The sequence below is a fragment of the Myotis nattereri genome, assembly GCF_964212035.1.
Source record: "Myotis nattereri genome assembly, chromosome: 11".
In the NCBI taxonomy this organism is placed as follows: Eukaryota; Metazoa; Chordata; class Mammalia; order Chiroptera; family Vespertilionidae; genus Myotis; species Myotis nattereri.
In genome coordinates, this window is record NC_138086.1 from 20,955,044 (window position 1) to 20,983,041 (window position 27,998).

A 27,998-nucleotide genomic window follows, 5' to 3' on the forward strand; every position below is an offset into this window, starting at 1 on the left:
CCTGTCAGCATCCCAGGTGTGGGCTCTGCAGGCACGCCAGGGCTCTCCCACCTGGCTCTGCGGCACTCCCGGCTTCCCCCAGATCTGGGGCTGATGATGGGTCTGCAGCCAGCCCCCTGTAGGTGTGCAAAAGCTGCCTCAGCTGCACCTCTTGCATCTGGGCTCTGGAAGGGGAGGGGCAGCCTGTCTGCCAGTCTCCCCACCCCCAGCAGCTGCTAAGCCTTCCCACCCAACATTCAAACACCATGCGGGGTGACCTGCCCCAGCCCCTGTACCCACCACTGAATCCTGGGAGCTGGACCTGGGGGTTACCCTTCCCAGGGGCTGCGGGCAACCATATGGGTGCAACTGAGCGAGAGCCCCAGGAGGACCATGTGTGTGAGGAGGGGTGCTGGGCTGGGCTGTGGAAGGAGGCCAGGGAAAGGGCCAGTGTTCAGTCTCTTTATGTGGCAACACCCAGTGCACAGATTCCCTGGGAGAAAGACTCACCCCTCCAGGAACTGATGGTTCTGGCTCAGGGTGTCCCCAGCCTGGTGTGAGGAGCACAGCCTGGAATGCTGGAAGGATTAGGGGGTGGCCTAGTCCCAAGGCACCAGCTGGTAGGCAGCCTCTAAAATGCCCCTGAGATGCCCCCTCCTGGCATCCATGCCCTTGGATGATGCCCTCCCCTGCCCCTCCAGGTGCAGGAGCCTGGAAAGGGGTCCCTCCTGCCCAGGGGAGCCCTCAGATGAGCCTGCAGTCCTGGCCGGCAGGTGGTCTGGACAGGTCATTGGACACACCCTCCTGCTCTCGCCTGGGAGGCCTCGGCCCAGACCCGCCTGCCAACCTGCCCGAAGGGCCTCGGCAGTTGGTGGCTGTGCTGGACCGGAGACAGCCGTTGCTCCCAGTCACCACAGCACCCTTCTTCCTGGAGGGAGGTCTGCGGGGGGCGCCCAGTGTGCCGCTCAGGGCCTTGCCAGCTGCTCTCCTCCCACGCTGCAGCCATGTCTAAGGCTTCTGGGCATCACCACGCAGTGGACTGACCAGGATGGGTGCTGGCTGGGGGACGGGAGCAGCCGGCACAGAACGAGCAGGCCCCGTGCTGCGGGCACAGCTACACCCTCCTCGTGGGTGAGCTGTCGGTGCCCCCAGCAGCCCTCCGAGAAGGATGTCCTCTTCCTCGTCGTGTGGCTGAGGGAACAGAGGCCACAGCCCACACCGTGTCGGAACAGATCTGAACCGGATCCGTCTGTCTCCATAGCCCACGCTCCTCCCACTGTCCTCACCACTATGACTGCCCCAATGTCACAGTGACCCCCCTGCCTCAGCCAAGCCCCGCTCACCCCACTCATCAGCTGCTCCGAGTCCCCACACACCCTACCACGGGCCTCGCTGCGCTGGTTCTACACACACTGGGCCTGGTCCCTCAGACCGCAGAACTGGGCCTGCGGAGGCCAGAAGAGGCCCAGCCCCGCCCCAGCCAGCAGCTCCAAGTCCCACAGGAGCTGCAAAAAGATGGGGTGCCAGAATGTGAGAGGGTACCCACCCTGCCTCTGCCACACCCCCAGGCAGCCCCTCCCTGCTCCTGGGCCGGCTGGCTCCATGCCATCTGCAGCAGCACGGTGGGCTGCTCCAGGCCTGAGGGGCAGGCCCGGCCCTCTTGCACCTGGGGAGGCAAGGTTGGGTCAGGCCCACAGAGGCCCTGTCCCCTCAGAGGCAATGCCCTGCCTCCCTCACCTGCCAAAGTGCAGCCCAGAGCTGGCCCAGGCCTGCAGGGCATCGGAACAGGTGCTGGTACAGAGCCAAGACCTGCTTGGGGCTGCAAGGGAGCCGTAGGCCCGCAGGTGTAGCTGCCTGCGCCATGGAGTAGGGGTCCGAGCAGATGTCCCCTCCCCCTCTCCCAGTGCCACTAGGGACTGGAGATGGACAAACAGGAGCCAGACAAAGCCCCTGAGCGCAATCATGCAGGACCCTGGTATCTGAGCCGCGGCCGGCGCCCACCAAGCCTCCTGGAGCAAGGTCCAGAGCTGAATCCCCACAGCTGCCACCGCTCTGACTCTGGGGACCTGACTTCTGGCCGCCATGTCCCAAGCAGCCCATGTCGCCACCCCAGCGCCAGGAGGAAGCACACGCACACACACAAGGCAGCCTTAGGTCAGGCCCTGAGTTTACTGCTCCTGACTCAACACGGCTGGGGTTTTTGTGGGACATGGGCCCAGGCTCCCAGTGCCAGCGCAGGGCACTCTCGCTGAAGCTCTGGCCAGGGTGGGAGCTGCTCTCCAAGGAGAGACTTCTGGTCTGATGAGTCCCGGTCGCTGTCATCCTGGGTCAGGTGTCCCCCGGGACTCCTGGCTGGGGCTGAGCAGATCTCGGGGTGGCTGGTCCCCAGTGAGTAGGACTGGGGGGCAGGCCTCGGGTGGGATACAGTGGGCTTCATGCTCCACCAGGCCTGCGGGGCACTGGCAGCCAGGGACACAGGGCCTCACACAGTCCGCAGACAGCTCCCCCAGGGGGACGTGCTGGTTGAAGCAGGTGCGGGGACAGGGCGGGCCACACTCATCGAACACGAAGCCACGGTCCAGGGGGCAGCCCACCACTGCAGGCAGAGGGGAAGGCAGGGCTCCAGTCACCTGCTCACCCCTTGCAGCCCTCCCTGTGCCTCCCCCACCCAGATCTGGCCCTCTGTGCCACCCCCTTCCCCATGCCACCCCGGGCACTGCTGGCTCACCACAGAGCGACGGGGCCCGCCAGGCTGGCGTCGCCCCTGCCTGGCGACAGTGGCTGGCGTAGGCCTCCAGGGCGTCGCAGAGGCAGGCGTCAGCCAAGGAGCCGGGGCCACAGGCACACAGGTCATACACACAGGCGGCAAAGAAGGGCTCCGGCGGCACCACGGCATGGCAGCGACTGAACGGGGGGGACTTCAGCACCCCGCACCGGGCGTTGGCCTCACGCCGGGCACGGTAGCCTGCTGCTCGGCAGGGATGCACCTCCCGGCCCTTGGAACAGGGCCGGCCAGGTCCCGGCCCCTCGGGGACCTGGGTGGGGAAAGTGGCCCTGGCGTGACCGCATCCTTGGGAAGCTGGCCTTTGCCTGCCGTTCTTCAAAGCATTTCCCACCCAGTGTTTTGTTTGAGCTTCAAAAACCCCCTCACAAGAATAGCAAAGGATGGGGGGATAAGGACACATATGTACTAGTAATACCTTAATCAATAAAGAAGAAAAAAAAGAATAGCACAGAAAGCGTGAGGACTTTTCTTTTGTCCCCATTTTGGGGACAAACCAAGGCCCAGAGCACGCAAGTAACTTGTTCAAGGTCACACAGCCTGTGAGTAGCAACGCAGGGCTTGGGGAGTTAGATGATGAGGCCTCTTTCAACAGGCCTTTCTGCCTCCTCCCGCTCCATGCCAGGCAAGAAGCTCCCGAGCCAGCCTAAGAGTCCCAAAGCCCATCTTGTGTCCACCCTGCTCCCCATGTCCACGCCAAAGGGCTGCTCTGAGACTAGTGCTCAACTGTGCCGTCTCCGGCCCGATCCCCGCCCCCCAGGCTCCCGGCTCCTGTATCACTCACCTGCCAGCTATTCCCAAAGGCAGCCTCCGTGGTTTGGAGCAGCCCCTGAGGGCCCTGCAGATCATCCTGGGCAAAGCCATTGAAGTTCCCACAGAGCCCACAGATCTGGCCCCGGTAGGAGCCAGGCACTCTCACCTCCACCTGGGACTGCCCATCCCACAGCACCTGTGTGGGGAGGCTGGGACTGGAGAGAGGGGAAACACAAGCCCAAGATCCGCCCTGGCCGCAGGCACACACTGTGTCAGCGCGCCCCTGCTGTAGGGGGGGGCTCTCCATGGGGGAGGCGCCCTGGCCGCACACACTGTGTCAGCGCGCCCCCTGCTGTAGGGGGGGGCTCTCCATGGGGAGGCGGCCCGGCCCAGGCCCCGGCCCCGCGGGCTCAGGCTGCCGGACTGTGACCGCCAGCACCGCTCCCAGGAAGGCACGGCCGTCAGCGTCCCTGAACGGGCCCCCAGGTGAATGCAGAGATAGACTCTCTCCCGGGTGCTCGGGCCTCACAGCGGGCAGGACGCAGTCAGAGTTTGTATCCCAAGTGTAGCCGAGCCCTATTCTAGGAATTTACAAAGTGTGCTCCTGCTGGATGCGGGGGGCGCCTCACTCCCGGCCTGGGAGCTGGAGGGACTCCTGAAGCCACCTAGGCCCTAGGCGACCTCAGCTGACCCTCCGCGAATCCTTCCCCGATTTTACCACCGAGGAAACCAGCCCACAGAGGACTGGTCCAGGCCCAGGGCCCAGTGTGCCGATGGCTGAGCCAAGATTAGAAACCAGGCTCAGAACTTTCATTGCACAGGAGGCCTCTGGACTCTCCCACCTCCGTGTGGCCCGGGAAGTAGCTGGTAACCCCCACGCCCTCCACGGACACAGCAGCCTGAGCACCCCCAGGCCCCTCCTTCCCCCACCCCAACCCCCACGGCCAGGCCGCACCTGGAGCCCCGGCTGGGTGTGCAGGATCACGGTGCCGCCCCGCAGCTCCGCGTACAGCAGCGGCTCCCGCAGGAAGGGCAGGGCCACCGGGCGCCCGTCCACCTGGAGGAGAGGGAGGGCGGGAGGGGGGGGCGACGTTGGGCGGAGGCCTGGACGGCGGCGCGGGACTGCCCTTCCCCGGCCCTCGGCTCGCCTCACCGTGACCGCCCCGCCCTGCAGCAGCCGCACGGCCACGTCGCCCAGCAGCACCGCCACCTCCTGGGTCCAGGCCACGCCGCTCCGGCCCCGGTCAGTGTTGGTCACGTGCACACTGCGGAGCGAGAGGCCGGGCGCGGTGGTCAGCAGGAGCGGGTGCGGGGCAGGGAGCAGGCGGGGCGCTGCGCACCTGAAGTCCCCTCCGCGGCAGTGCCGGGCCAGCACGTAGCTGCAGCTGCCCTGGAAGTGCAGCAGGCGGCCGTCGAAGGTGCGGTAATGGGGGTCTCCGAAGGCCACGCAGGAAGCCGGCCGCGGCAGGCAGCGGGGGCAGCAGCTGCCGGGATTCAGGGCGGGAGCCTCGTCCTGGCCTCCGCCCGGGACAGAGTCAGGCGCGCGGTCCCGGCGGAGCCCCACGCAGAGCCTCTGAGGACCGGGGCGCTCGGGCTCCCAGACGCACTGCGAGCGGGCTCAGGGCGCCGCCTGGCGGTCGCTCCGGGAACTGCAGGAGCCTGCGCCGCGCCCCCCGCCCCCAGCTCCGCGGCCGGGGCCCCAGCCCGGTCCCTCCTTCCCAGCCCGTTGCACCAGGCGGCGGTGCCACGTGCACACTCACCCCCGACCCCGCCCTAGACGGGCACTCACAGGGCCGCAGGAGAGCGGCGGGCAGCGCTGACTCTGGCAGCGCACGGCGCCGGCCACGCAGGAGCAGCTGGTGCAGGGGTCCACGGCCCAGCTTTCCCCGGAGGCCACCTCTCGGCCCCGCTGCTCACATGACTGGGCGGGAGCTGACGGGACTTGGGGGGGGGGAGGGCAAAGGTCAGCTGCCCCTGCCTCACCCTGGGTCTCGGTGCTGCTCCCTCCAGCACCCGGCCCGCACCTTGGCATCGTTCACAGCACCTGCCAGTGTCTCGCACCTTCACCCAGCCGTGTGGGCAGGAGAGGGCCTGGCACTCCTCAAGGCGGCACTCCACGCGGCCCCGCTGAGGACAGAGGCCACTGCTGTAGGGACTTCCGGTAGGACCCGGGGTCCCCGGTCACACTTCTGGGGGCTCAGTTCTGAAGCAGCAGCCCCTTCTCCCCGGAGCTGCTCCAGAAGAACCACCACTTCCTGTTCAGGTGGGGCCTGAAGTCCAGCCCTCAGCCCCGTGCCCAGCACAGGGATGCCTCTGCCCCCTCTCACCCAGCGGGGCGCCCTTTCCTAATGACCTCAAAGACACACACCCCCATAGGCACTGGCCCAGCGTCCTGAGGCTCCCCTCTTCTATAAGGCCCCCCACCCCCGCGCCTCACCCCCAGCTCACATGGCAGGTACAAGTAATGCAGGCGTTGCTGGGGTCCCGCCAGCTCTCTCCATCCGCCACTCTCCGGCCCTCGGCCTCCACCACACATTCTGATGGGAAATGAGGCTGGGGGAGCGCTGTCCTTCCAGCTGCATCCCTCCTCCCTGGAGCGCGCCCTGAAGGCCCACAGCAGGGGTGCCCCCCCCCCCCTTAGCACTCTGATGGCATTGATTTCTTCAACCACATGCAGGGGGCCTACTAGAGGGCAGACCCTGCACCGGGGGTGTGGAGAGGGCTCTGGAAGCCGAAAGAGCCATAGGCTGGAGCCCTCCTCGGGCCTGGCTGCCAGCTGGGCAGTGCAATACCCTACCAGGGGCCTGTGGTACTGAGCCCACTGACAGGCCTCAGGCCAGGCCTTGAGAATCCAGGCTTCATTCTCTGCCTCCCTTTGCCTCAGGGCCTCTCCTCCACCCCAATGACAACCCCTCCATCTCTACAAAAGAACGAAGCCAGCATTTACCCCCGCACACAGGGCAGCAGCCCCCAGGGCGGGTATGGCGCTCTGATGGGGGACAGCTGAGCTCAGGACAGGCCTGGTGAATGCAGAGCCAAGTCAGGTCCTGTGAAAGGGCATGAGAACACGGTGGGTGGAGAATGGCAGGGAGGGAGCCGGCTCTTCGCAGAATGTGACATTCAGGACGGGTGGGCGAATGCCGGGTGAGTGGGAATCCCGGAGCTGCGGCGGGAGATTCGGCCCCAGCCCACAGAGGCGGTTCTTGGAGCTCTGGGAATCCCCAAGGCCGAGGGCTCACCTGGCACTGGCAGGTGTAACAGGGGTCCGGCGGGACCAGCTCAGACCCCAGGAGGCCCTCCGTGCAGTTACTCAAGGCCTCTGTGTAGACAAGAATGCAATTGAGGCTAAAAGGGGGGCAAGGGATGTAAGCCCAGGGGATCGCACTCACCCACTCTATCCTCAGACCCATGTCCCCGGCCCTTGTCTCCAGGAAGGATAAATCCTTTCCCGCTGGTTCAGCAGAGAAAAGTTTGGACTTTTCTAGAGGAACTTTGCTAGGCTACTGGGCGGAGGGGGCTGGACACTGACCACGTGTGGCTTCCCTAGGCTGAGGCCCCTCGGGACCACACGCCGTGCTGCCTGCTCCCGGCCTGGCTCCCTTCATATCGCCTGGCTAAAGCGGCACAAGAAAGCAGAGAGCCAGGTAACCCGGTTCCAATCCTCAGTGCCTGTGCCATTTTAGGCAGATCAGTCAACCTCTCAGAACCTCAGTTCCTTCATCTGTAAAAAGGGAATAATAATAATAATACCTACCTCACTGGGTAACTGTGAAAATTAAACGAGATACTGCTTATTAAAATCACCAAGCAGTGCCCTGACCGGTTTGGCTCAGTGGATAGAGCTTCAGCCTGCGGACTGAAAGGTCCGAAGGTTCGATTCCGGCCAAGGGCATGTACCTTGGTTGCGGGCACATCCCCAGTAGGGAGTGTGCAGGAGGCAGCTGATCGATGTTTCTAACTCTCTATCCTTCTCCCTTCCTCTCTGTAAAAAATCAATAAAATATATTAAAAAAATAAAATCACCAAGCAGCGCATGGCATGCAGGGGTGCTTAATAAGTGTTCGTCTTTTCTCTTTTCCTGAAGCACAAGTGCTGATAAGATGGCTCTCCCCACCTCTGGAACTGGGCCACTCACTGCCCATCTTGACCTGACATCATTGCCCTCAAAAGCCAGCAGCTGGCACAACTGCCACCCCCACAGCACCCCCTGCTGGGCAAAATGAGTCAAGAGGTCCCTGCCAGCTTCCCCGTTCCCCTTAGGGTGGTGCAAGCCTCACCCGCCAGGGCAGGGTGAGGGCTTCTAGAACAGTCCTCTGGACTCAGGAAAGGTCTGGGGCTGGGACTGTGGCAGAGAGCTGGCTGGCACTTCCGGTGTCAGTCAGGGGGTGGCAGCCCTGCTCCCCTCTATCAGTGACTCACGGGCACAGGTGGGACAGCAGTGCTGAGGCCCCGGGGGCAGGAGCTGGCTGGCAGGGCAGCCCACCAGGCTGGGACACTGCCGTCGGTGACAGCGAAGGCTGGGAGGCCCCTCGGGCTGCAGCTGCAACAGGAATGAGTGAGCAAGGGCTGGGCCCCAGACCCCTCCGTGTGCCTGCAGCACCTCCTCAACAGCCCCCAGACTGGCTCCTCACCCCTAATCCCCAGCGATGATTTCCCTTTCCCTTTCCAGTCATTGGGCCTGAACCTTCTGTGCCATTTGACCCTCCTGTACTCTCATGCCACCCTTTTCCCAACCCCACTGCCTGCTCCCCATTGATGGAGATTCTCAGTGGCCCCAAACACTTCCCAGGTGTCTCCTCGCCCATCCTATTCACACCCACTCTGCCAGGAGGGCCTGCCCACTGCCTCCCCACAGTCAGCACCGGTGCCACGGCTAACCCCAGACTTCTGGGCCCTACTGGCTCTTCGCCCCAAGCCCTGCCTCACCTCCTGGCCACTGGGACACTCTCCTGTCTCTGACCCTCCTAGTGCCTGCTGCCCACAGTGTCCAGGCTGCCCCCATGGTGCCCCACCCCTCAGCATGGCCCTCACCCACCTCACAGATGCACACTTCACAGGGGTCTGCGCCAGGCTGGAAGCTGTCCCCTGGCTCATACTTCCGGCCCTCATGCTCACAGTCTTGGGGGTGGGGTAAGAGCAGAATAGGACCAGGGAGCCTTCAGGCTGGCAGCAATGCCAGGGGTGGGGTTCTCTGTCCCCCAGGGACCCCAGCCCCCAGGATTGGGGTGTGTACAAAAATGGGAGCCACTTCTGGAAAGGCTTGTCTCTGCTGCCCCACCCAGTGCCAAGGCAGGGAGATGCTGACCAGGCACTACCTCCCTGCCACCCACCCCACCCCAGGCTCCCAGTACCAGAGCATCGAGGGCAGCAGTCACTGGGCCCCTGGCGGGGATGGGCACAGGAGCTGACGCACTGGACTCTGGCGCAGGTGACAATACCCTCGCGACACATGCAGGAGGAGCAGGGGCTATCCGGAGGCTCCCAGCTACTGCCTTCAGGGTGCTCCTCCCCGTGGGCCAGGCAGCCTGTCCCAGGTGGGCAGGGGTGACTCTGAGTCTGGGTTCTGTATGACCCCCATGGCCCACCCTGGGTGGTCAGCCGGGCCTGGGGTCTGGCCTGGGAGGGGATCTGCAGGGGTGAGGTGGGGAGGTGGCCTGGCAGAACTGCTGTCTGCGGTGGAGGGAAGACACAGCTGGGCTCGGAACTCCTGGGCTGTTACCCCTGGCACGTCTGCTTGCTAAACCCAAGGCCAGGCGGCAGGCTCTGCCTGTGGTAGCCCAGCATCAGCACCAGTACCTGGCAGGCAGCAGGTACCTAACACATGCATGCAGAGTGAATGAAAGGTAACTCAATCTCTCCCAGCCTCGGACTCCATAGCTGTTAAACAGAATTTCCTCTGTGCTGCCCCCGCACAGTGAGATGCTGTCATGGTTCTGGAATCTATGCCATGCTGGGCAGAGGGCACGTCAGAAAGGCTCCTATTCAGGCAGCCTCGAAGCAAAGGTTGTCTCTGCCACCTGCCAGTTATATTACCTCTCTGCACCTCAGTTCTCCCATCTGTGAAACAGGAATAATAATCATAGTGCCTCCCTGCTAAGATCTTTGTGTGGATTGAAGTGCCTAGCTCCTGGCATATGCTCCGTAAATGTGATCATGATGATGAATGGGGTGTGGTTAGGCAGGGGGCAGCTTTGAGGGGGCTCTACTAAGCCTCTGGAGGGGGAGATGGTCTGGGCAGGCCAGGGGCAGGGCCAGGTAAGAAGAGCTGAAGGAGGACAGCGGTGAAGTCTCAAGACGGAGGCGTGGGAGGGCAGATTGGTGGGCAGGGAGGTGGGAAGACAGGAGGGGAGTTTGAGGGAAAGGAGGTGGGGCAGATGGGGGCGCATTGGGCCCAGGGGCAGAAGCAAGGGGCAGCCCCACCGGCCAGGCACACCTCTGCAGCGAGGGCAGCAGCTCCCCTGCTCGGTGACCTGGAGTGGGCAGGACAGGGGTGGGCACCGCAGCCGCACACAGCTGACGTGGCCGGCCTGCAGAAGATGCTGGGTCAGTGACTTGCTCCCTAGGCTGGGTGCCCTGGGAGCAGTGTGTCCAGCCAGCACCCCAGCCCCCTCTGCCACCTCCCTGCCATACCTGACAGCGACACCGCTCGCAGCTGCCTGAGGGCCCCTCAAACTCCTCCCCATCCTGGTGCTCCCGGCCCTGAGAGAAGCATCCTGTGGGCGACATGCTTTCTGGGTGGGACGCTGTGCCACCTTGCCCTGTCCAACCTCAGGCCTGGCGAAAGGCGAGGAGGAGGGGCCGGGAGGGGCCCTGGGGGCCTGGGTGTGGGGAAGGCAGCTCACTGTGGCACACAGGGCAGGAGCAAGGGCCTGGGGAGGGGTGAGGGCAGAGAGCAGGTGGACATGGCTTCTTCTGGCAGCGCATGGAACCTTCCTGGGGAGAGAGGTCACACTGCCACTTCCTGATCCCCATGTCATTACACCCTCAACCCAGGCTTCACACTGCCCCAAGATGGGGCACCCCCACCGGGCCTGCCAGGCCCAAACCCCCTGGCTTGGCCAGGAGGCCTGAGTCCAGTCCTGTCCCACTTGTCACAGGCAGAGGTGCCCTGTGAGACTGGGGTGGAAGAAATACCCCGGCCAGAAAGGAGGGTCAGGGATGAAGGTTCCCGGGTCCCCCAAGGGCCACCTCACCTGGCAGGTGCACAGGGAGCAGGTGGGGTCCAGTGGGTCAGGGAGGGTCTCTCCTAGGGCAGCAGTGACTCCATGATAGAGGCATCCTGGCAGAGCAGGGAAGGCAGTGGGAGAGCTGCTGTCAACAGAACCGTCTCCTGCCTCACACACTCACACTCACATTCACACTCACACGCTCTCACACATATACACTCACACTCACATATACTCACAATACCATACACTCACACTCATACTTTCACCACACATACTCTCTCACATATACACTCACACACATACACTCACACATTTACACACATTCATACTCATATACTCTCACACACATACACTCACACTCATACTTTCACACACACATACTCTCTCACATACACTCACGTACATACATACTCTCACACACACATACACACATGCACACACAGCCGGCCTGGGACCTCTCAAAGCTTACGGGTCTGAGAGGGAGAGAGGGTGGCTGGGAAGGTGGGTGAGGAGAGGCTTCACCGGGCTGTAAGTGGTGAGCTTTGCACGCAGGGAGGCGGTGGAGCATGGAGGTGGGCTCACAGAGGAAGGTGAGCAATGGGCAGGGCCCCCGGGGCACCCAGGGCAGTGGGAATAGTTTTGAGTGATGTGCTGTTTTAGGAAGGCAGCAGGACAACGTAAGAGCAGAAAGGTCTGGAAGCACAGGAACCAGTTATTTGGTGAGCCCAACACCAGTGAGAGGGGACAGCAGGGACAGAGGACACAGACAGTGGAGGCGCGTGATGGAAACGCAGGGTGTGGGTCTGCAGGGCGGCTGTCTCGTGCCTCTGGGCTGCTGGAGGTCCAGAAGGGGTGGGCGGTGGGAGGGCAGGCGTTGCCCTACCCTGGCAGGTGGGGCAGCAGTGCCCAGATGGGATGAGCGGGTGGCTGCAGCCCAGAGGCTCACAGGGTCTGCGGCCGCAGGTCACAAAGCCTTCCAGGCAGGTACACAGGTTGCAGGGTGCTCGGGGCTCTGGGAACTCCTGGCCGCTCAGGTAGGACTCCCCAAAATACTCACAGCCTTGAAGAGAGGACAGGGAGAGGCAGGGTGGGGTGAGGGAGGGGTGAGAGGACAGCAGTCACCACTGTAAGCTTGCCCCTGGCCTGAGTCCAAGGCCTCAGAGACATGGCCACGGTGGGGAGGGAGGCCTCCATCCAGGCTGACGGACACAGAAGTGGAGAGTTGAGGGGAGAGTTGGACTGGCCAAAGGGCAAACTTTCTCCCGTTCAGCTGGCAGAAAACTCTTCCTGTCTGTCCGATCTATAGGGAAAATCCACACGGAATCTGTCCCTAGGGTTGAATGCCCAGCAGGCCACTGCCCGGCCAGAAGGCACCATTTTTTCCAACCTGGCCTTAGAGCTGGGAGTTGCTTGAGATGACTTAGGTGGCCTGGGCCCAAGGCATCCCCTTTCCAATGCTCTCAAGCCCTCTGATCAATCAAGGAGGGGCGGGAGGGGGGGTGGGGGGGGGCAGCTTGCCCTGAGCGGCTGACACTTTCTGACCTTTTTGAAAAAGAAGGCACTTTGGGTGATAATGACCTGTCAGTGTGAGCTCATCAACTGTAACCAATGTACCGCCCTGGTGGGGGGCCCTGATAATGAGGGGGGCTGTGCCTGGGGGGGGGAGGGGGGCGGGATATATGAGAAGAATCTACACCTTCCTCTTAATTTTGCTGTGAACCTAAAACTTCTCTTTAAAAGAAAAAGTCAGTAAAAATGAGAAACAGGAGGTGAGTCTCAGGCTCAAAGCCTTAGAAGGCAAAAGTATCTGACTTGAATTTAATATTTGATTTTCAATTGTATTCACTTTAATGGTAATATACTACTTCTTGAAAATCTAGTTTTCCATTTACAGTATGATATAAAGGTTCCTTTCTAAATAAATTTCAATTTAAAATTCCAATTTGAAGAAAAACACTAAATAAATAAAGTTACAGGTGGTAGAGGGTATTGGAAACAATTGCTAAGATAATAAACAGGAGTGACCGAAGACTGGGGAACTGGTCTTGTTCAACTCTTTTTTTTTACAGGAGTTAAGATTAGGCCCAGAGTCACACTTAAAAATGGTTGAGATGGTAAATGTTATGTGTTTTTTCAAACATTGACAGAAATTAGGCCCAGAGAGGTTATGTAACTTGCCCACGGTCACACAGCCAAACAGCATCAGAGGCAGCAGCAAACCCAGGCTTTAGTCCAGGGCTTCTTCTTTCTTCGTGTAATAAGAATGGGGCCCTCTCCAGGCCAGTGAGGATGACCCTGACCCAGCCCTCCCGCCTCGCCCACCCCCTGTCCCTGCCCCTCACCGTCACAGGCAGGGCAGCAGTCGCCCCTGGCAGGGAAAGGACACTGGGCAGGGGCACAGGCCCTGGGCTCGCAGCTGACGCTGCCCTCCAGGCAGAGGCAGTGGTGGCACCGCACTGTGGGCGACGGGAAGCGTTCCCCGCTGGCCAGCTCCGTCCCCTCATACAGGCAGCCTGGGGGTGGGGACCGGGCAGGGCGAGGGGCTGTGGTGGCTGTCTACCAGGCCCACCGCCTCCCGGGCACGGCCCCCCCAAATCCTGAGCGGGGGGGACCAGGCCAGGAGGAGGGGGAGGCGGGGCGGCGCCCAGGCTGGAGCTGGGGAAAGGCGGCCAGGAGTCAGCGGGTGACCACGCGGGGAGGCTCCGCCCGGAGGTGGAGGCAGGGGTGGCGGGGCGCTGCGGGCAGGGCGTTACCGTCGCAGGAGGGGCAGCAGGGCCCCTGGCGCGGGTGGGCGCAGGGCGCGGGCGGGCACGGCAGGCGCTGGCAGGACACGGAGCCGTCTAGGCAGAGGCAGCGGTGGCAGGGGTCCCCCGGCAGGAAGAAGTGCTCCTGGTGGCGCACGGGCTCCAAGCCCCCAGGCCTCGGGCAGCTGGAGGGGGAGGCTGAGGCCAGACGGCATGCATCCTGGGGGCCCGGGGAGAGGCTGCGGAGCCCCCAACCCCGGGGAGGCGCGGCCCGGGGTGCAGCTCTCACCTGGGCACTGCGGGCAGCACTCTCGGGGCAGCAGGACCGGCTCCGCACAGGGCAGCGGAGGGCAGCGGCGGGCCAGGCACTGCACGTTGCCGCTCTGCGTGGACAGAGGCACCGCGGCGCAGGGTGAGCGCCGGAGGCAGAGGTGGCCTCCACCCTTCCCCGCCCACCGCGTGGACTGCTCCTGGCCGCCCCCGGCCCCACCCCTGCTCCCCTGACTCCTCCCACCCCGGGGCGGACTCACCAGACAGTGACACAGGCGGCAGGGGTCGGAGGGGTGGGGGAAGTCTGCTCCGTGGGGGTACTCTTTCCCGCCGAAGGCACAGCCTGGGGGAGGGGGCAGCTCGAGGCCTGGGGGAGGCCCTGCTTGCCCCAGGTCATGCCCTCCCGGCCCTAAATGCCCACAGGAGGGGCCAACCATCCCAGGAGACCCCCCTCCTGTCCGCCTCACCATGGCAGTCGTTGCGGCAGCAGGGACCAGGCAGCGGGTGGGCACAGGGCGGCTTGGGGCAGGCCCGAGGCTGGCAGCGGGCGTGGCCCTCCTGACACCAGCACTCCTGGCAGGGGTCTCGGGGGTGGGAGAAGCTCTCGCCGTGCGCAAACACTTGTTCCTCCAGGACACAGTCTGGGCAGGGGGTGGGGAGGAATGGGGACAAGACTGAAGGCGCCAGGAGCCGGCAGACAGCTCCTCTCCCCTTGGAGCCCGGAGCTATGGTGGAAGCCGCCCCCACAGAGGGAGAGGCGGGGGCTGTGATGCAGGCATGGGTGTCTCTCTGAGCACACACGTGTGTGTATGTGTGAGCGTGTGCACACACGCGTGTGTACAGTCCTTTCACCTGCAGGCACATGTGTGTGCCTTGAGGGTGAAAAGCTGAAGGGCTCCTGAGTGCCACCCGCCCTAGCACACTCTCCAGGGGGCGGGGGCGGGGCACACTGCGTTCCAGCACCCCCTTTCCCTCAGGGCACATCCAAACGTGTGTGGCATGAACATGGTGTGTGGCATGAACATGGTGTGTGGCATGAACGTGGTGTGTGGCATGAACGTGGTGTGTGGCATGAACGTGGTGTGTGGCATGAACGTGGTGTGTGGCATGAACGTGGTGTGTGGCATGAACATGGTGTGTGGCATGAACGTGGTGTGTGGCATGAACATGGTGTGTGGCATGAACGTGGTGTGTGGCATGAACGTGGTGTGTGGCATGAACGTGGTGTGTTACACGGGCAGATAGACAAAGATAGCCGAGTGGTGCGGGGCGGGAAGCGGAGACTTGGATGGGAAGAAGGGTGACAGGGGGACATGAAGGAGAAACAAGTCTCCCTCCCACCCACGCCCTGTGCCTTCCAAGCTTCGCCGGGCTGAGCCTTGAGGAGGCCGTGGCCTTCTCAGGGGACTGCTGTGCCCAGCGGGTGGCGGGAGGGCCAGGCCTAGGTCCCCCGAGCCAGACAGGTCCAGGGAGCACGTACCTGGGCACCTGGGGCAGCACTGGCCTGGTCCACTCTGGGGCCTGGCGCATGTTGTGGGCGGACAGTCAGCCAAGGAGCACCTCACGGTCCCGTCCTGGGAGTGGGAGAGAGGGCAGAGGGGGTCAGCCCTGGGAGGGGCTCAGAGGGCAGCAGCCAGCCTGGGGGGTACCTCGCATCGGCAGGCATGGCAAGGGCTGTCTGTGTCCGTGAAGTTCTGCCCGTTGGCATACACTTGGCCGTGGTAGGTGCAGCTCTCACAGCTGGGGCAGCAGGTGCCTGGGCGGGCAGATCGGTCAGAGCCCAGCTGATCAGGGCGGGTGGGGCACAGCCGGGGGTGGAAGGCAGATCAGGGCGGGGCACTCACCAGGTGTCTGGGTGGGGTGCTGGCAGGGGGCTGGGGAGCAGAGCACAGCCCCGCACACGGGCACCCCGTCTTGGCAGGAGCAGGCTGTGCAGGGCTGACCATCAGGCTCCCACTGGACGCCATCAGCAAACTCCTCTCCACCAAGCACACAGGCTACAGCAAGGGGGCCGTCACCATGGCAACCTAGACACCTCCACCCGCCCTCCCCTTCCCAGGACCCCAGCTTTTCCACCCGCACAGCAGCCTCTGAATATACGCTGGGAGGGTTGGTGGCCTTAGCAAGGCCCCCCTTTACTTGAAGGAACACCCCTCCACCTCCAGCCACTGGAAGCAGCGCCCCTTTGCCGCTGTTTCTCCCCTTCCCCCACACACACCTGAGCACAGCTGGGGACCAGAGTCTGGCAGGGTGCAGGGGGCGACCGGGCACTCCTGCTCCTCACAAGAGACCTCGCCGGCCTAGGAGGGAGGGACACTGGGTGAGAGGCCCTCAGGAAGGCCGATCTGGGGCGTGAGACCAGGCTGCCTACCTGGCAGGAGCAGCGCAGGCAGCGGCCACCCTCTTGGAGTCGGAAGGTCTCCTGGCTCTGATAGTGGTGTCCCTGGTACTCACAGCCTGGACAGGAAGGTGAGGGACAGGACTGGAGGCTGACGGGCACGCCTCACTCCCCCTGACATCTACCTCCCACCCTGATGAAGACAGCCACCTTCAGGGGTCCCGGCCAGCCCCCCACCCCCAGGAGCCAGGGCCCCACCACAGTGCCCGTGTGCCATGAGAAGGGGACCTAGTCCCTCCTGGTGGGGACAGGAGCTCAGTTCCATAAAGGATTTCCTCTGGACTTGAACTCAAGGGGGCCTCCTGTAGGCCCAAGGCAGCAACGGCACCCACCGGCCAGGGACTCTCAGGCCAGGGCCTGCCCCTCACCCAGGGCCTGCAGCCTCCCACTCACCGGCACAGACGGGGCAGCACTGCCCGGGGAGCCTGCCCGGGTGTCTGCAGGGCGCAGCCGGGCAGGGCAGGGGCTCGCACTGGACGCTCCCGTTCTGACAACAGGGCCTGGTCAGCATTGGAGAGGCGGGCCCGGGGGCCAGGCCCTCCCTGCGGGGCGGCCACACTCACAGCACAGCGGCAGTGCGAGCAGGGGTCCCCGGAGCCCACCGGCTCCCCGCTGCGGTACTCCCGCCCGTTTAGGAAACAGCCTGTTGGGGAGAGGGTGCCTTAGACCCTCCTCAGGGGTCCCCCACTGCCCCAAGTCCTGGCCTTCGTGGGAGACCGAGCCTGGGCCGTCAATCAGCTTTGGAGCCCCTCCAGGCTCCACCCCCGGACTCACCATCGCACACGGGGCAGCAGGTGCCCGGGAGGGGCCGGGCAGGGTATGGGCACAGGCTGGAGCATTCTCGCTGGCGGCACTGGATTTGGCCCTCCTGGTAGGGGCGGTGGATGAGGCCATCAGAGCTCAGCCACGTGGCAGAAACAGCATTTGCGTCCCAGCTACCCACTCATTAGACGTTGTTATGAGTGGAATTGTGTCCCCCACAGACACAAATTCATCTGTTGAACTCCTACCCTCCATCGCCCTGCACCTCAGAATGTGACTTATTTGGAACTAGGGCTGTTGTAGAGGTAGAGTTAAGGTGAGGGTCATGCCAGGGTGGGGTGGCCTCTAACCCAATGCCTGGTGTCCTTGTGAAAAGGGGAAATTTGGACACCCCCCCCCCCACACACACACATAAACACATACACACACAAACACACACACACACAAACACATACACACACATAAACACACAAACACACACACACAAACACATACACACACAAACACATACACGCACACACACATAAACACATACACACACAAACACATACACACACGCACACACACAAACACATACACACAAACACACACACGCACGCACACACACACATAAACACATACACACATGCGCACGCACACACGCACATAAACACACACACACACACACACACACACACACGGGAAGCAGCACGTGAAGATGAAGGCAGAAGCCTAGGAACACCACAGCTTGAACCGCCGGAAGCCAGGAGAGAGGCCGGAGCAGATCCTCCCTCACAGCCCTCAGAAGGGACCAACCCTGACCGCACCTTGATCTCAAACTCCTGGCCTCCAGAACCACGAGACAACACATTTCTGTTGGCTAAGCCACTCCATTCGTGGCACTGTGTCATGGCAGCCCTAGGAAACTCATGTAGATGTATAACCTATCTTGCTACTTAAGTCCTCTGTGACTCAGTTTATTCATTGGGAACAAAAGACACACGCAGTGCTCAATGGTTAGAGCATCGGCCCTCAGACTGAAGGGCCCCGGGTTCAACTCCTGGTCAAGGGCATGTACCTCGGTTGCAGATTGATACCCAGGGCACGTGTGGGAGGCGACCAATCAATGTCTCTCTCTCACATTGATGTTTCTCTCTCTCTCCCCCATTCCCTCCACTCTTTCTAAAAAAAATAATCAATTGAAAAAATATCCTTGGGTGAGAATATAAAATAAAAAAAGAGAGGCAATAATATTCCTCTCCTCATAGCCCCGTTATGGGCGTGAGGTGAGGTGTCTGGTGTGGCATCAACCTCTGGAAGCTGGCAGCGACCCAACAGCAGCTGCTGCTACTCCCCCTGGCCTTTGCCACCTAGACCAGCCCTGGAGCTCACGCCCACACCTGGACGCACTGCCTCTAGCACCATTAGTGTCTGGGCAGCCAGTGACTCTTCTCACAGGTGTGTGCGGGGCCAGTGGGAACAGGGAGGGAAGCACATGGTTGTAGAGGGTCCATGGCCTTCACAATGGGCTCCTTAGTCCTTGGCAGGCTGTGCTCTGTGGCTGGCTTCAGGCCCATGAAACAGCCTTCCTCCGCATGCCCCTGCCTGAACCGTAGGTCTCCGGTCCCCACCTTCCTCCCCCAGGTTCTGCCCGGATGTCCCTACACCTGGTGTCTCCTCTGCTTGGGCTGCTGGAAGTCCAAGATCAAGGTACCAGCAGTTGGGAGAACCTGCTTTCTGGCTCATAGACGGCTGTTTTCTTGTCCTCACATGCAGGGTGTGTGTGTGTGTGTGTGTGTGTGTGTGTGTGTGTGGCGGTGCTGAAGCCCTAAGGGCGTGATCCCCATTCCAGGGGTCCTCAAACTACGGCCCGCGGGCCACATGCAATACAAATATTCTATTTGTTCCCGTTTTGTTTTTTTACTTCAAAATAAGATATGTGCAGTGTGCATAGGAATTTGTTCATAGTTTTTTTTTAAACTATAGTCCGGCCCTCCAACGGTCTGAGGGACAGTGAACTGGCCCCCTGTTTAAAAAGTTTGAGGACCCCTGTCCCATTCCCTCAGCTCCTAAGTGCCTCCCAGAGGCCCCACCTCCTAATACCATCACCTTGGAGGTTAGGATTTCAGCACATAAAGGGGGGGGCGGGTCTCAAACATTCAGCCCATAAGCCCTGGAGCGTCTGTCCCCATCCCCCCCCCCCACCCCTCCCGCTTAAATCCTACTCACCCTCCAAGACCCAGGTAAACACCACCCCCCATGAAGACGTTCTAGAGCTGTGCTGCCCCACAGAAATACAGCACAAGCCACGTGGTCACTGTAAACTCTCTGGTAGTCACATTCCAAAAAACAGAAACAGGCGAAACTAGGTGTTGATGCTCCACTCAGCCCAATATATCCAAAATGCTATTTCAGCATGTGATCGGCACAGCGTATGATGAGATAGCGTGCACTCCTTTCTCTCGCACTCGTCTTTAAACTGGTGTGTATTTTATTCCTAAAACCCGTCTCAGATCGGATGGCCACATCTCAAGGGCTCAGTGGCCACATGCCGTTGTGGCAACTGATCAGACCTCGAAGTTCCAGACACCTCAAACCCGTCTGCGTCTCGCCCTCCCTGGCCTGTCCCACCGGCCACATCCTGCCCGGCCTCACTCCTCTAGCTGCAAGCTCCTTGGCCAGTTCACCAACCCATGCTGCACCCATGCGCTGCTCAGAGCTGGGCATGCAGACGGGCATGACCCCACCCCAGATCAGGCCCTCTCCACCCCTGACCCCTCACAATGACGTTGGGATGTGCTCAGTGGAATGAAGGCCGAATATGGTGGGCCGGGGGCGGGGGCGGGGGGGGCCAGGAGCAGGTCGGGGCTCACCAGGCACTGGCAGAGCCGGCAGGGGTCCCCAGGTGCAGTCCATTCTTGGCCGTGCTCCCGGCGAGAGCCCCCTTCTGTGCAGCCTGGGGCTGGGGGGAGAGGGGCAGAGAGGAGGCCCGATGGGAGCCAGCCTGGACCCCAGTTTCAGTCTGCCCCCCCTCTCCTCTGAGCCCAGGCTAGACCAGGTCATGCCTCTGCCTAGACCTCTCTTGGCTGCCAGCGTCCCAAGCTGGGCAAGGCCTCGCTCCTGGCCCGCCTTCCATGCCTTCCAGGACCCGGCGTGCCACGCCCCCCTCCCCCCGCCCCCCCCCCCCCCCCCCCGCCTCCCCGTGTGAGATCTGTCTGCTTGCACCTTCCCACCTACCATCCACCAAACTCCCTCCTGAGTGCCGGTCCCAAGCCTCTGCTCTAGCTCCCCCTCTTCCTGGGATGGCCTCGGCTTACTCCACTCGCCACCTGGCCAACTGCTCTTTATCCCCAAGGTTCACCCAGGACGCTTGCCCTCCTGTGCCCACCTGGGCTAGGTCTCCTCCCCCTGAGGTTCCATGGAGCCTGGTACCTGCTTCCACCCCTGCTTTGGGGACAGTCTTGGTGTGTGACGCAGTGTCACCCTCTAGTGGTCTGCCCAGGGCCCACCGGGTCTTAGGTGCACACAGTAGGTACTAGTCAGCATTATTAAGGTAGCATATCATTAGCCACCCCACGGACGGGGACCTGCACAGAGCAACTCACTCAGAGGCCCCACCACAGCGCGGCACGGACAGACTCTGAGCTCCCGGACCCCCAGGTCCGAGCCAGGAGGGTGGGCTCCGAGTGAGGAAATGACGTGACAGCCCTGCCTGGAGCCGCCTAGGGAAGAGCCAGGGCTCACCTGGGCAGGCCGGGCAGCAGTGGCCAGGCCTCAGGACTGGCTCAGGGCAGGGGCTGGCCGGGCACTTCATGGGCACACAGCGAACCAGGTTCCTCTGTAACATACCAACAGCTGTAAAGCCTCTGGGTCTGGCTCCCAGAGAGAGCACGGCAGGCAGGTGTGGGCACCCTTGGGAGGTGGGCACAGGTCAGGCAGAGAGTGAAAGGCCCGAATACATGTGAGGCTGAGAGCAGGGGACCTCCCAGGAGGAGCAGGGCCTGGGCAGAGGGTGCAGGGACTCACCAGGCAGGAGCACTGGAGACAAGCGTTGGAGCTGGACAGGAAGCTGGCCCCCTCCTCGTAAAGCTGCCCTTCGTACTCACAGCCTGGGGAGGGTGCCAGGATGACAGGCTGGTCAGGTGAGAGCGGGGTGGGCAGGCAGGCATCACCCCCAGGAAGGCATGACCCCAAATAGGTGCCGGACCCTTGGGGCTGAGGGGGTGGAGGGAAGGCAGGGTGGGGAGGTCACCTGGCCGGCAGACGGGGCAGCACTCCCCCGGTGGGGTGTAGCTCTCCAGGCAGGTGAGCTCTGGGCACGAGGGCCCCTGGCACCGCACGGTCCCTGCCTGTGGGGCAGACACTGAGCCCTCCCTCCCTCCCTCTCTCTCCACTGCAGGTTCCTGGGAGCTACTCCGCTGGCCTGGCAGGCCTAGCGGGCTCTGGGCCTCGATGCCTGGGTGGCAGCAGCAGCCCTGGCAGGCCCCAGGTTGGGGTGGCGCTGCCAGGCCTGGGGGTTACCAGCAGAGCAGCAGGGACCTGGGTGGCGGTGGTGGGTGGGGACAGGCTCTGACTCCTTACCTGGCAGGTGCAGGTGACACAGGGCTCGGGTTGCCACGTCTCCCCAGCCCCGGGACCTTCAGGGCAGCCTACAACACCAAGGCCCGTCCCCCAGTAAGAGACCCAGAGGCTGTGGCCAGAGCACCCGGGGGGGCCCCGCGACAAGGGAGCACCTTCGGGTGGTCGATGGCAGAGATCTTGGTATTTACTTCCACTTTCCAGGAAATGGCAGTAAAGCATCTGACTCTAACACAATCAGTCGATTTCCATTATTTACAGCTGATGGAAGTGTTGAGGAAGGGGTGCTTTTAAAAAATGTTTTTTTTAAATTTCTTTTTATTTTTAGAGAGAGAGAAGAAGGGAGGGAGAGAGAGAGGGAACATCGATCGGTTGCCTCCCATATGCACCACAACTGGGAATCAGACCCAGAATCCGGGCACGTGCCCTGACCGGGAATTGAACCGGCGACCTTTTGGTGCATGCGACCCCGCTCAACCAACTGAGCCACACCTGCCAGGGCGGGGTGCCTTTTTAAAAAATATATATTTTTATTGATTTCAGAGAGGAAGGGAGAGGGAGAGAGAGAAACGCCAATGATGAGAGAGAATCATTGATTGGCTACCTCCTGCAGGCCCCCTGCTGGGGATTGAGCCCACAACCCCGGCACGTGTCCTTGACTGGAATCGAACCTGGGACCCTTCAGTCCGCAGGCTGATGCTCTATCCATTGAGCAACACTAGCCAGGGCAGGGTGCCTTTAACAAAAAAAAATCCACCCCTCACAGGGTGATCTGATCATGAATTCCTAACTGGGCAGATCGTGATGGGTAGTAATGCCCAGGCATATAACTTCTTAGTAAAAAACTTACATAGTTTTTCTTTTTTTGGTGGTGGTGGTGGGGGGGGGGGGATCTTTGCTTTTATTGTACCACTAGGTTAACACACTTTTGAAATAAGCCAAAACCACCCTCAAGAGAGCACATAATCTTAACTATCTTGGAATCCAATTCCTGCCTTGGTTTCTCCAACCTTCCTTATCTCCCCTCCTTAATTTCAAATGCATTAAAGAAGCTGCAAATCTGTTATGCGCCAGAACATTTGAGAGCTTGTCATCAGTTTGGCTCAAACACACTCTTATAAAAATTATTTATGTGTCTGGATGTTTCTTGTGTTGACAAGATAAACAACTCATACTTGTTTAGTGTATGTTCCACGTTGCATACTTACACTAATAAAGTATGGCTTGCTTATCTGAAATTCAAATCTAACAGGGCATCCTGTGTTTTTATTTGCTAAATCCGACAACCCAGTCTCCCTGATCATGAGCTGGCAACAAGCCCCAGCAGCATGCCTTCCGCTTCCTCCCAGCTCTCTTCATCTCGCTGGCACCACTGCCCTTTCTGTGGGATCCAACCCGTCACCAGCTCCTTCCCGTTCTTTAGAAATACCCCTCCTTCTGCCCCACCGCCATCCCTGACTCCGCTTTACAGTCCCCTAATTGGTCACTCTGCATCTAGCATATGCCAGATGACTACTCCTAAAACAGCTCTTTGAACATGCCACACTCTGGCTCTTCAACTCTCCGTGGCTCCCTATTGCCCACAGAAGGAAGTTCAAACTGCATGGCTTCCAGCAATCTGTTCCCACTGGCCTTTCCAAACTGATTTCCTGCAAGCTTCCCCCCCCCCCCCACCCCCCGATCTTGTGTCCAAAGGACCCTGCAGCACTGTCTCTTTTTGGTGACATCCCACTTTCGCTTGAAGATCTAGCTCAGACAACCCATTGGCACCTGATCTGGGTAGGAGTCCCCTGCCAATTACTGCCTTTCTACACCTCCTTTTAATCTGTTCATTGGATTTTTTTTTACTTTATTGATCTTAGAGAGAGAGGGAGGGAGAGAGAGAGAGAGAGAGAAACATTGATTTGTTGTTCCATTTATGTATGCATTCATTTGTTGATTCTTGTATGTGTCCTGACTGGGGATCAAACCCACAACCTTGGCATATGGGGACAACACTCTAACCCAGCGGTCGCCAGCCAGTGGTTCTCAGAACACTGGTGGCCCATGAGGTCCGAAAGGTTGGTGACCGCTGGACGGGGGGGGGGGGGGGGCAGGTGGAGGGACCTAGTGGCCCAGAGCTGACCTGCAGGAGGGGCTGCCTAGAGCAGCGATTGCCAACCGGTGGCCCATGAGGTCCGAAAGGTTGGCGACTGCTACTCTAACCAACTGGGCTACCAGCCAGGGCGTGTTCATTGATCTTGTATCTTCTCAGTAAGACCAGAAGCTCCCAGAGGGCAGTTGTAGCCCCAGGCCACAGTCAGGATATTGCTGACTGTGCTTCAGTACTGGAGCCCTCTAGCCCTGCCAGAACGAGTGGGCAGGCACCCTCCGGGCCTGTGGCAGGTGGCAGGTGGCAGACCATGGCCCCGGGGCCCCAGAATAAGGTTGGGAAGTGGGGCTGGGGCTGGCAGGAGGCTGACCTGGCTCACAGTGTGGGCAGCATGCTCCTGGCTCCGGGCAGGGTCCCCTTGGGCATGGCTTCTGGGTACAGGCGATGGCGCCTTCCTGTGGGGAGGCAGACGGGTGGAGCACCGGCACCACAAGCCTGGAGGGTGGGGCCCCCAGGACCAAAACCTCCCCCAGGCTGGGGCCTGCCAGGGCAGCAAGAGGCTGAGTCTGCTCAAGGGTCATGGGCGACTCCTGGTCCAAGGGCAGAAAAGAGACATCCGACCCCCAACCCCATCACTTCCCTGGTCCCAGAAATCATCTCTCCCAGGTGGCACCAAATTCCCAGAGTGGAGAGATCCTAGGAGGGGACCAAGGCTTTCCTCAACGAAAGAGTGAGGAATAACAGGCCGGAAGAAGGTGGCTCTGGAGGCAGGTGAGGGCGAACAAGTGGGTAGATGACAGGGGCAGATGGACGAGCCGGGACAGTGAGAGTCCACAGGAGAGGGGTGATGCAGGAAGCCAGGCAACAGCATTCTCTTTGCCCTCCATGTGCATGGGGGTTGAGCCCCAGAAAGCAAAACTACTCAGAATCAGCTGAAGGCCACCAGTGGCCAGGCTTGGGGGTAGGGACAGGGAGGCAGCTAAAGGGAGGCAGCCAGGTAAAGGGGACAGGTATGGGACATTCAGGTGGGTCATGGAACTCACCAGGCAGCGGCAGGTGGTACAGGCGTCGGGGGAGAAGGTCTCCCCATTGCCATAGGCCTGACCGTTGTGGCTGCAGCCTGGGAAGGAGATAGCGCTGTCACTCAGGCCCCCAGGCCCATCTCCAGGCCCCGCAGCGGTGCAGCAGGCAGGTGGGATGGCACTCACCGCGGCACTGGGGCAGGCCAGGCCTGGGGCCACAGAGCGCAGCCCCACCCTGGCAGACGCAGGCTGTGCAGGCGTCAGGCTCCCAGCGAGCCCCCTCAGGCCAGGCCCGCCCCAGCGCCCAGCACTGGGGAGAAGCGGGCCGGCATTCGCAGGACTCCAGCTGCCTCACCCTCTCCTGCAGGTCCTTGTTCTGGAGCAAAGAGTTGGGGGGTTGGAGGTGCGGGCTCAGCTCCCCCCACAGACTTGTGGGTTGTGAAGACTGGGGCAGCATGAGAAGGAAATCTGACAGGTCCAGGTAGACGTGGGTCCCTCGCTAGTCAGTCAGCATCCAGCTCAAACCGTCACAGTTCTCACGACCTGAGGTCTGGATCGGACCCCAGGGGGGCATGGGGCCCCCAGGCTTCTCCTTTGGACAGAGGAGAGCCCATCCTCCCACCCCAACAATGGAAGTCCTTTATGCATTCAAAATCTTTCCCGGGGCTTTATATACACTTATATAGGTGCTCTATAGTGTTTGCAAATACATGAAAGAATATGAAGGTCTGGGTTGACAAAACAGATACCCTGGAGGTTCTTCATGTTTATGAAAGAAATGATATTAAGAACTGTTCAGATAAGAATCTCTCCATGCACATTTAAGACAAAACTATTTAGGGTCCCCTAGTGCCGCCTCCCCCCAAGCCCAGCTCTTCTCTCCTTTCCTCCCACTACACAGGTCTGCCCTACCCCACGCGCACAGCACACAGGCCCGCCTCCAACGTACCTGCTCTCTGAGCTGTGTCACCTCAGCCTCCAGCCTTTTCAGTGACTCCTGCAGAGGGCGCCACTGCTCCTGGGAGGCCCCAGCGGGGTCTGAGGAGCGGGCCAGGGCCTGCTGCTGGTAGTCATGGATGTCAGCAAGCCCCAGGGACTCCCTGGAGACAGCGCCACCTGGAGGCACAAGAATCCAGGGTGGGCCTCGGGGTGAGGGGCTAGCAAGGCCCTGGGTCCTGTCTTCCCAATGATGTGCCCCTCCCCGTCCACCTGCCCACCGTCGTCCATGGAAGGAGACAGGGTCTGTGAGGCTGTTAGAGTGAAGATCTGGAAGGGGAGGAGGGGAGGGAGCCCTGAGTGGACAAAGGCGACCCAGGCCAGCTTTCCCAAGTAGCAGGAACCTTTCAGGCAGGTGCCAGCCCCAGGGATCCTGGGCCTCTGGGGGCACAGGGAGTATCTCGACCAGAGCCTCCCTGCACGTCAGGGTCATTCATCCTCACTTGGGCCAGGGATGTGGCCAGGGGCAGCCCGGAGCTGACATGCCATGCTGGGAGGCCCAGGAGCCGGCACAGGCTGAAGTGCAGGAGAGGACGGCTGACCTGTGAAAGGCGGCTGCTTGAAGGTGCCGGGCTCTGGTGTGAGCAAACCCTGCCAGCCGCCTGCTGTCAGAAGGCGCCGTTCCTGGAGACTGTGTGTGTGTGTGTGTGTGTGTGTGTGTATGTGTGTGTGTGTTGGGGGGGGCGTGCTGCAACTCCACTCTCTATTCCCACCTTGAAGACCTGCCACAGTGTCCAGGCTGTGACCGAGGGGCCAGGGGACCCCACATGGGCAGGGTGGGTTCCAGAGAGTGAGGCTAGGCTGCATTCCCTGAAGGGTTTGGGGAAGCTGCTGGCAGGGCCCCCACTAGCTTGCAAGGCGCCAGGTGGAATGGAGACAGCTGACCCTGGTTCTAGGTGACATTATGTTGAGGGAAAGGGGGGCCTCTGAGCTCAGACGTAGGCTTGGGGACAGCCACTTTCACCTCACATGGACTCCTCTCCTGCCGGCAGAGACAGAAAAGCCGTGGCAGGGGGCAAGCTAACTCCACAGTCACCCCGCAGACCTCCAGGTGGGGGGGCAGGGCACAGAGGGGCGGAGGAGGGGGAGGGAGGGTCTTTCCTGCAGAAGCAGCTCCTTAGTGGCTAAAAGGGTTTCTCTCACGGACACTAGTGAGGCAGGGGCCCAATGTCGCCCACGCTCCCCACCACCCCGCTGCCATCACCAAGGCGGGTGGAGAGTCTAGTCCCAAACCTACGTTGTCCTTTCTTCCAAACCTGCATGGCCTGGGTTCCTGGCTTGGTTCATGCCACCCCCACCTACTCAGAAACCTGGGGCTCAGCTCCCTGCACCTCCCCCACACCCCGTGGGCTCTGGTCCCACCCAGGCGTCCCCAGCCCACTCTGCCTCTCCTCTGCTCTCCCTCTGCCTCTACCAAGAAGGCTGAAGACAAGCCCTCCCGCCTCCAGCTGCTCCCCGCCCCTGGCACAGCCTTTCTAAGCCACACGCCTGCAGGTTCCCAGCTGCTCCCCGCCCCTGGCACAGCCTTTCTAAGCCACACGCCTGCAGGTTCCCAGCAGCTCCCCGCCCCTGGCACAGCCTTTCTAAGCCACACGCCTGCAGGTTCCCAGCAGCCGGTCCAAATGCGACCTTTCACAAGTGCCACCCACCTTTTCAGCCGCCCTGCTACCCCCCACATCCAGGTTCTAACAGCCCAACAGATGTGGGCACCCAAACCTCTGGTGCACGCTGCCGCCCCCTCCCCGCGCAGGGCCACCAGGAATGGCGCTCTGCCCTGGCTCCTGCACCAGCTGCCTCCCTGGCCAGCCCGTGAAGGGCGTCCAAGACGGGGTCTCAGCATCTTACACCCTCCACCCCAGCTCGACTCCCATCCCCCATGATCCTCCTCCAGACCGGCCCAAGCAGGAACGATTAGAGGGCCCGGGAGAGGCTGGGGGTCCTCTGGAGCCCCCAGGGAAGATGGGGCAGTCCCGCGCCTGCGGGTTGCACAAAGCCTGGCTGCTCCCCGCGGAGCCGTCCTCAGCTCCCCTCTCTGATCCCTCTTTTCCCGCCCGTCCCGCTGGGGGAGAGCCAGACTCAGAGATTCAGTCAGCTCCCACAGCGGGCCTCTTTTTCCCTGGTTCTCAAGACAAATAATTAACTTCAGACTCCCAGATTCCAGGGCAGCCTCTCCCCCGCTGCAGCCTGCAGGAATTCCTCCCGAGGCCATAGCGGGAAGCCCCCTCCCGCTCCTGGACCCCGCATCCCAGCCTCCCAGCTCCCCCACCACGCGGGCTCCTCCAGCCCCAGGCAGGGCTGGGAGAGGCAGCTGCAGCCCCAGCTCCTTCCCTTTGACTGGTCTGAGCAAGGACGGGTCTTGCCTGGCCGACCCTAAGCCCTTGCCTCCCCGACTTACCTCTGCCCACCCCCTGGGCCTGCGCCAGGCTCAGGAGCCGGAGGAGGAGGAGCTGCCGAGCAGCCCCCAACCCCGCCAT

At 61.5% G+C, this 27,998-nt stretch overlaps 1 protein-coding gene across 1 annotated transcript; it reads right to left on the minus strand.

Annotated features, from left to right (window-relative positions):
* Nucleotides 1-51: 51 nt before the first annotated feature.
* Nucleotides 52-27,998, minus strand: KCP (kielin cysteine rich BMP regulator; the record flags this gene model as incomplete). The annotated part of the gene is made up of 44 exons (XM_081102640.1): nt 52-116; nt 490-1,170; nt 1,526-2,575; nt 2,708-3,014; nt 3,546-3,710; nt 4,470-4,571; nt 4,668-4,779; nt 4,855-5,027; nt 5,304-5,446; nt 5,539-5,641; nt 5,963-6,051; nt 6,462-6,561; nt 6,754-6,833; nt 7,934-8,054; nt 8,550-8,632; nt 8,866-9,039; nt 9,948-10,041; nt 10,145-10,227; nt 10,357-10,447; nt 10,708-10,793; nt 11,567-11,743; nt 13,026-13,196; nt 13,437-13,625; nt 13,717-13,810; nt 13,958-14,040; nt 14,165-14,338; nt 15,178-15,271; nt 15,347-15,453; nt 15,542-15,694; nt 15,916-15,997; nt 16,069-16,154; nt 16,489-16,582; nt 16,659-16,738; nt 16,870-16,963; nt 19,710-19,798; nt 20,581-20,674; nt 20,863-20,945; nt 21,089-21,185; nt 21,418-21,485; nt 23,877-23,961; nt 24,550-24,626; nt 24,715-24,904; nt 25,478-25,644; nt 27,920-27,998. The coding sequence occupies 42 exons, from the start codon at nt 27,996-27,998 to the stop codon at nt 2,298-2,300; spliced, it is 5,091 nt and encodes a 1,696-aa protein (XP_080958766.1). The 3' UTR covers nt 52-116; nt 490-1,170; nt 1,526-2,297.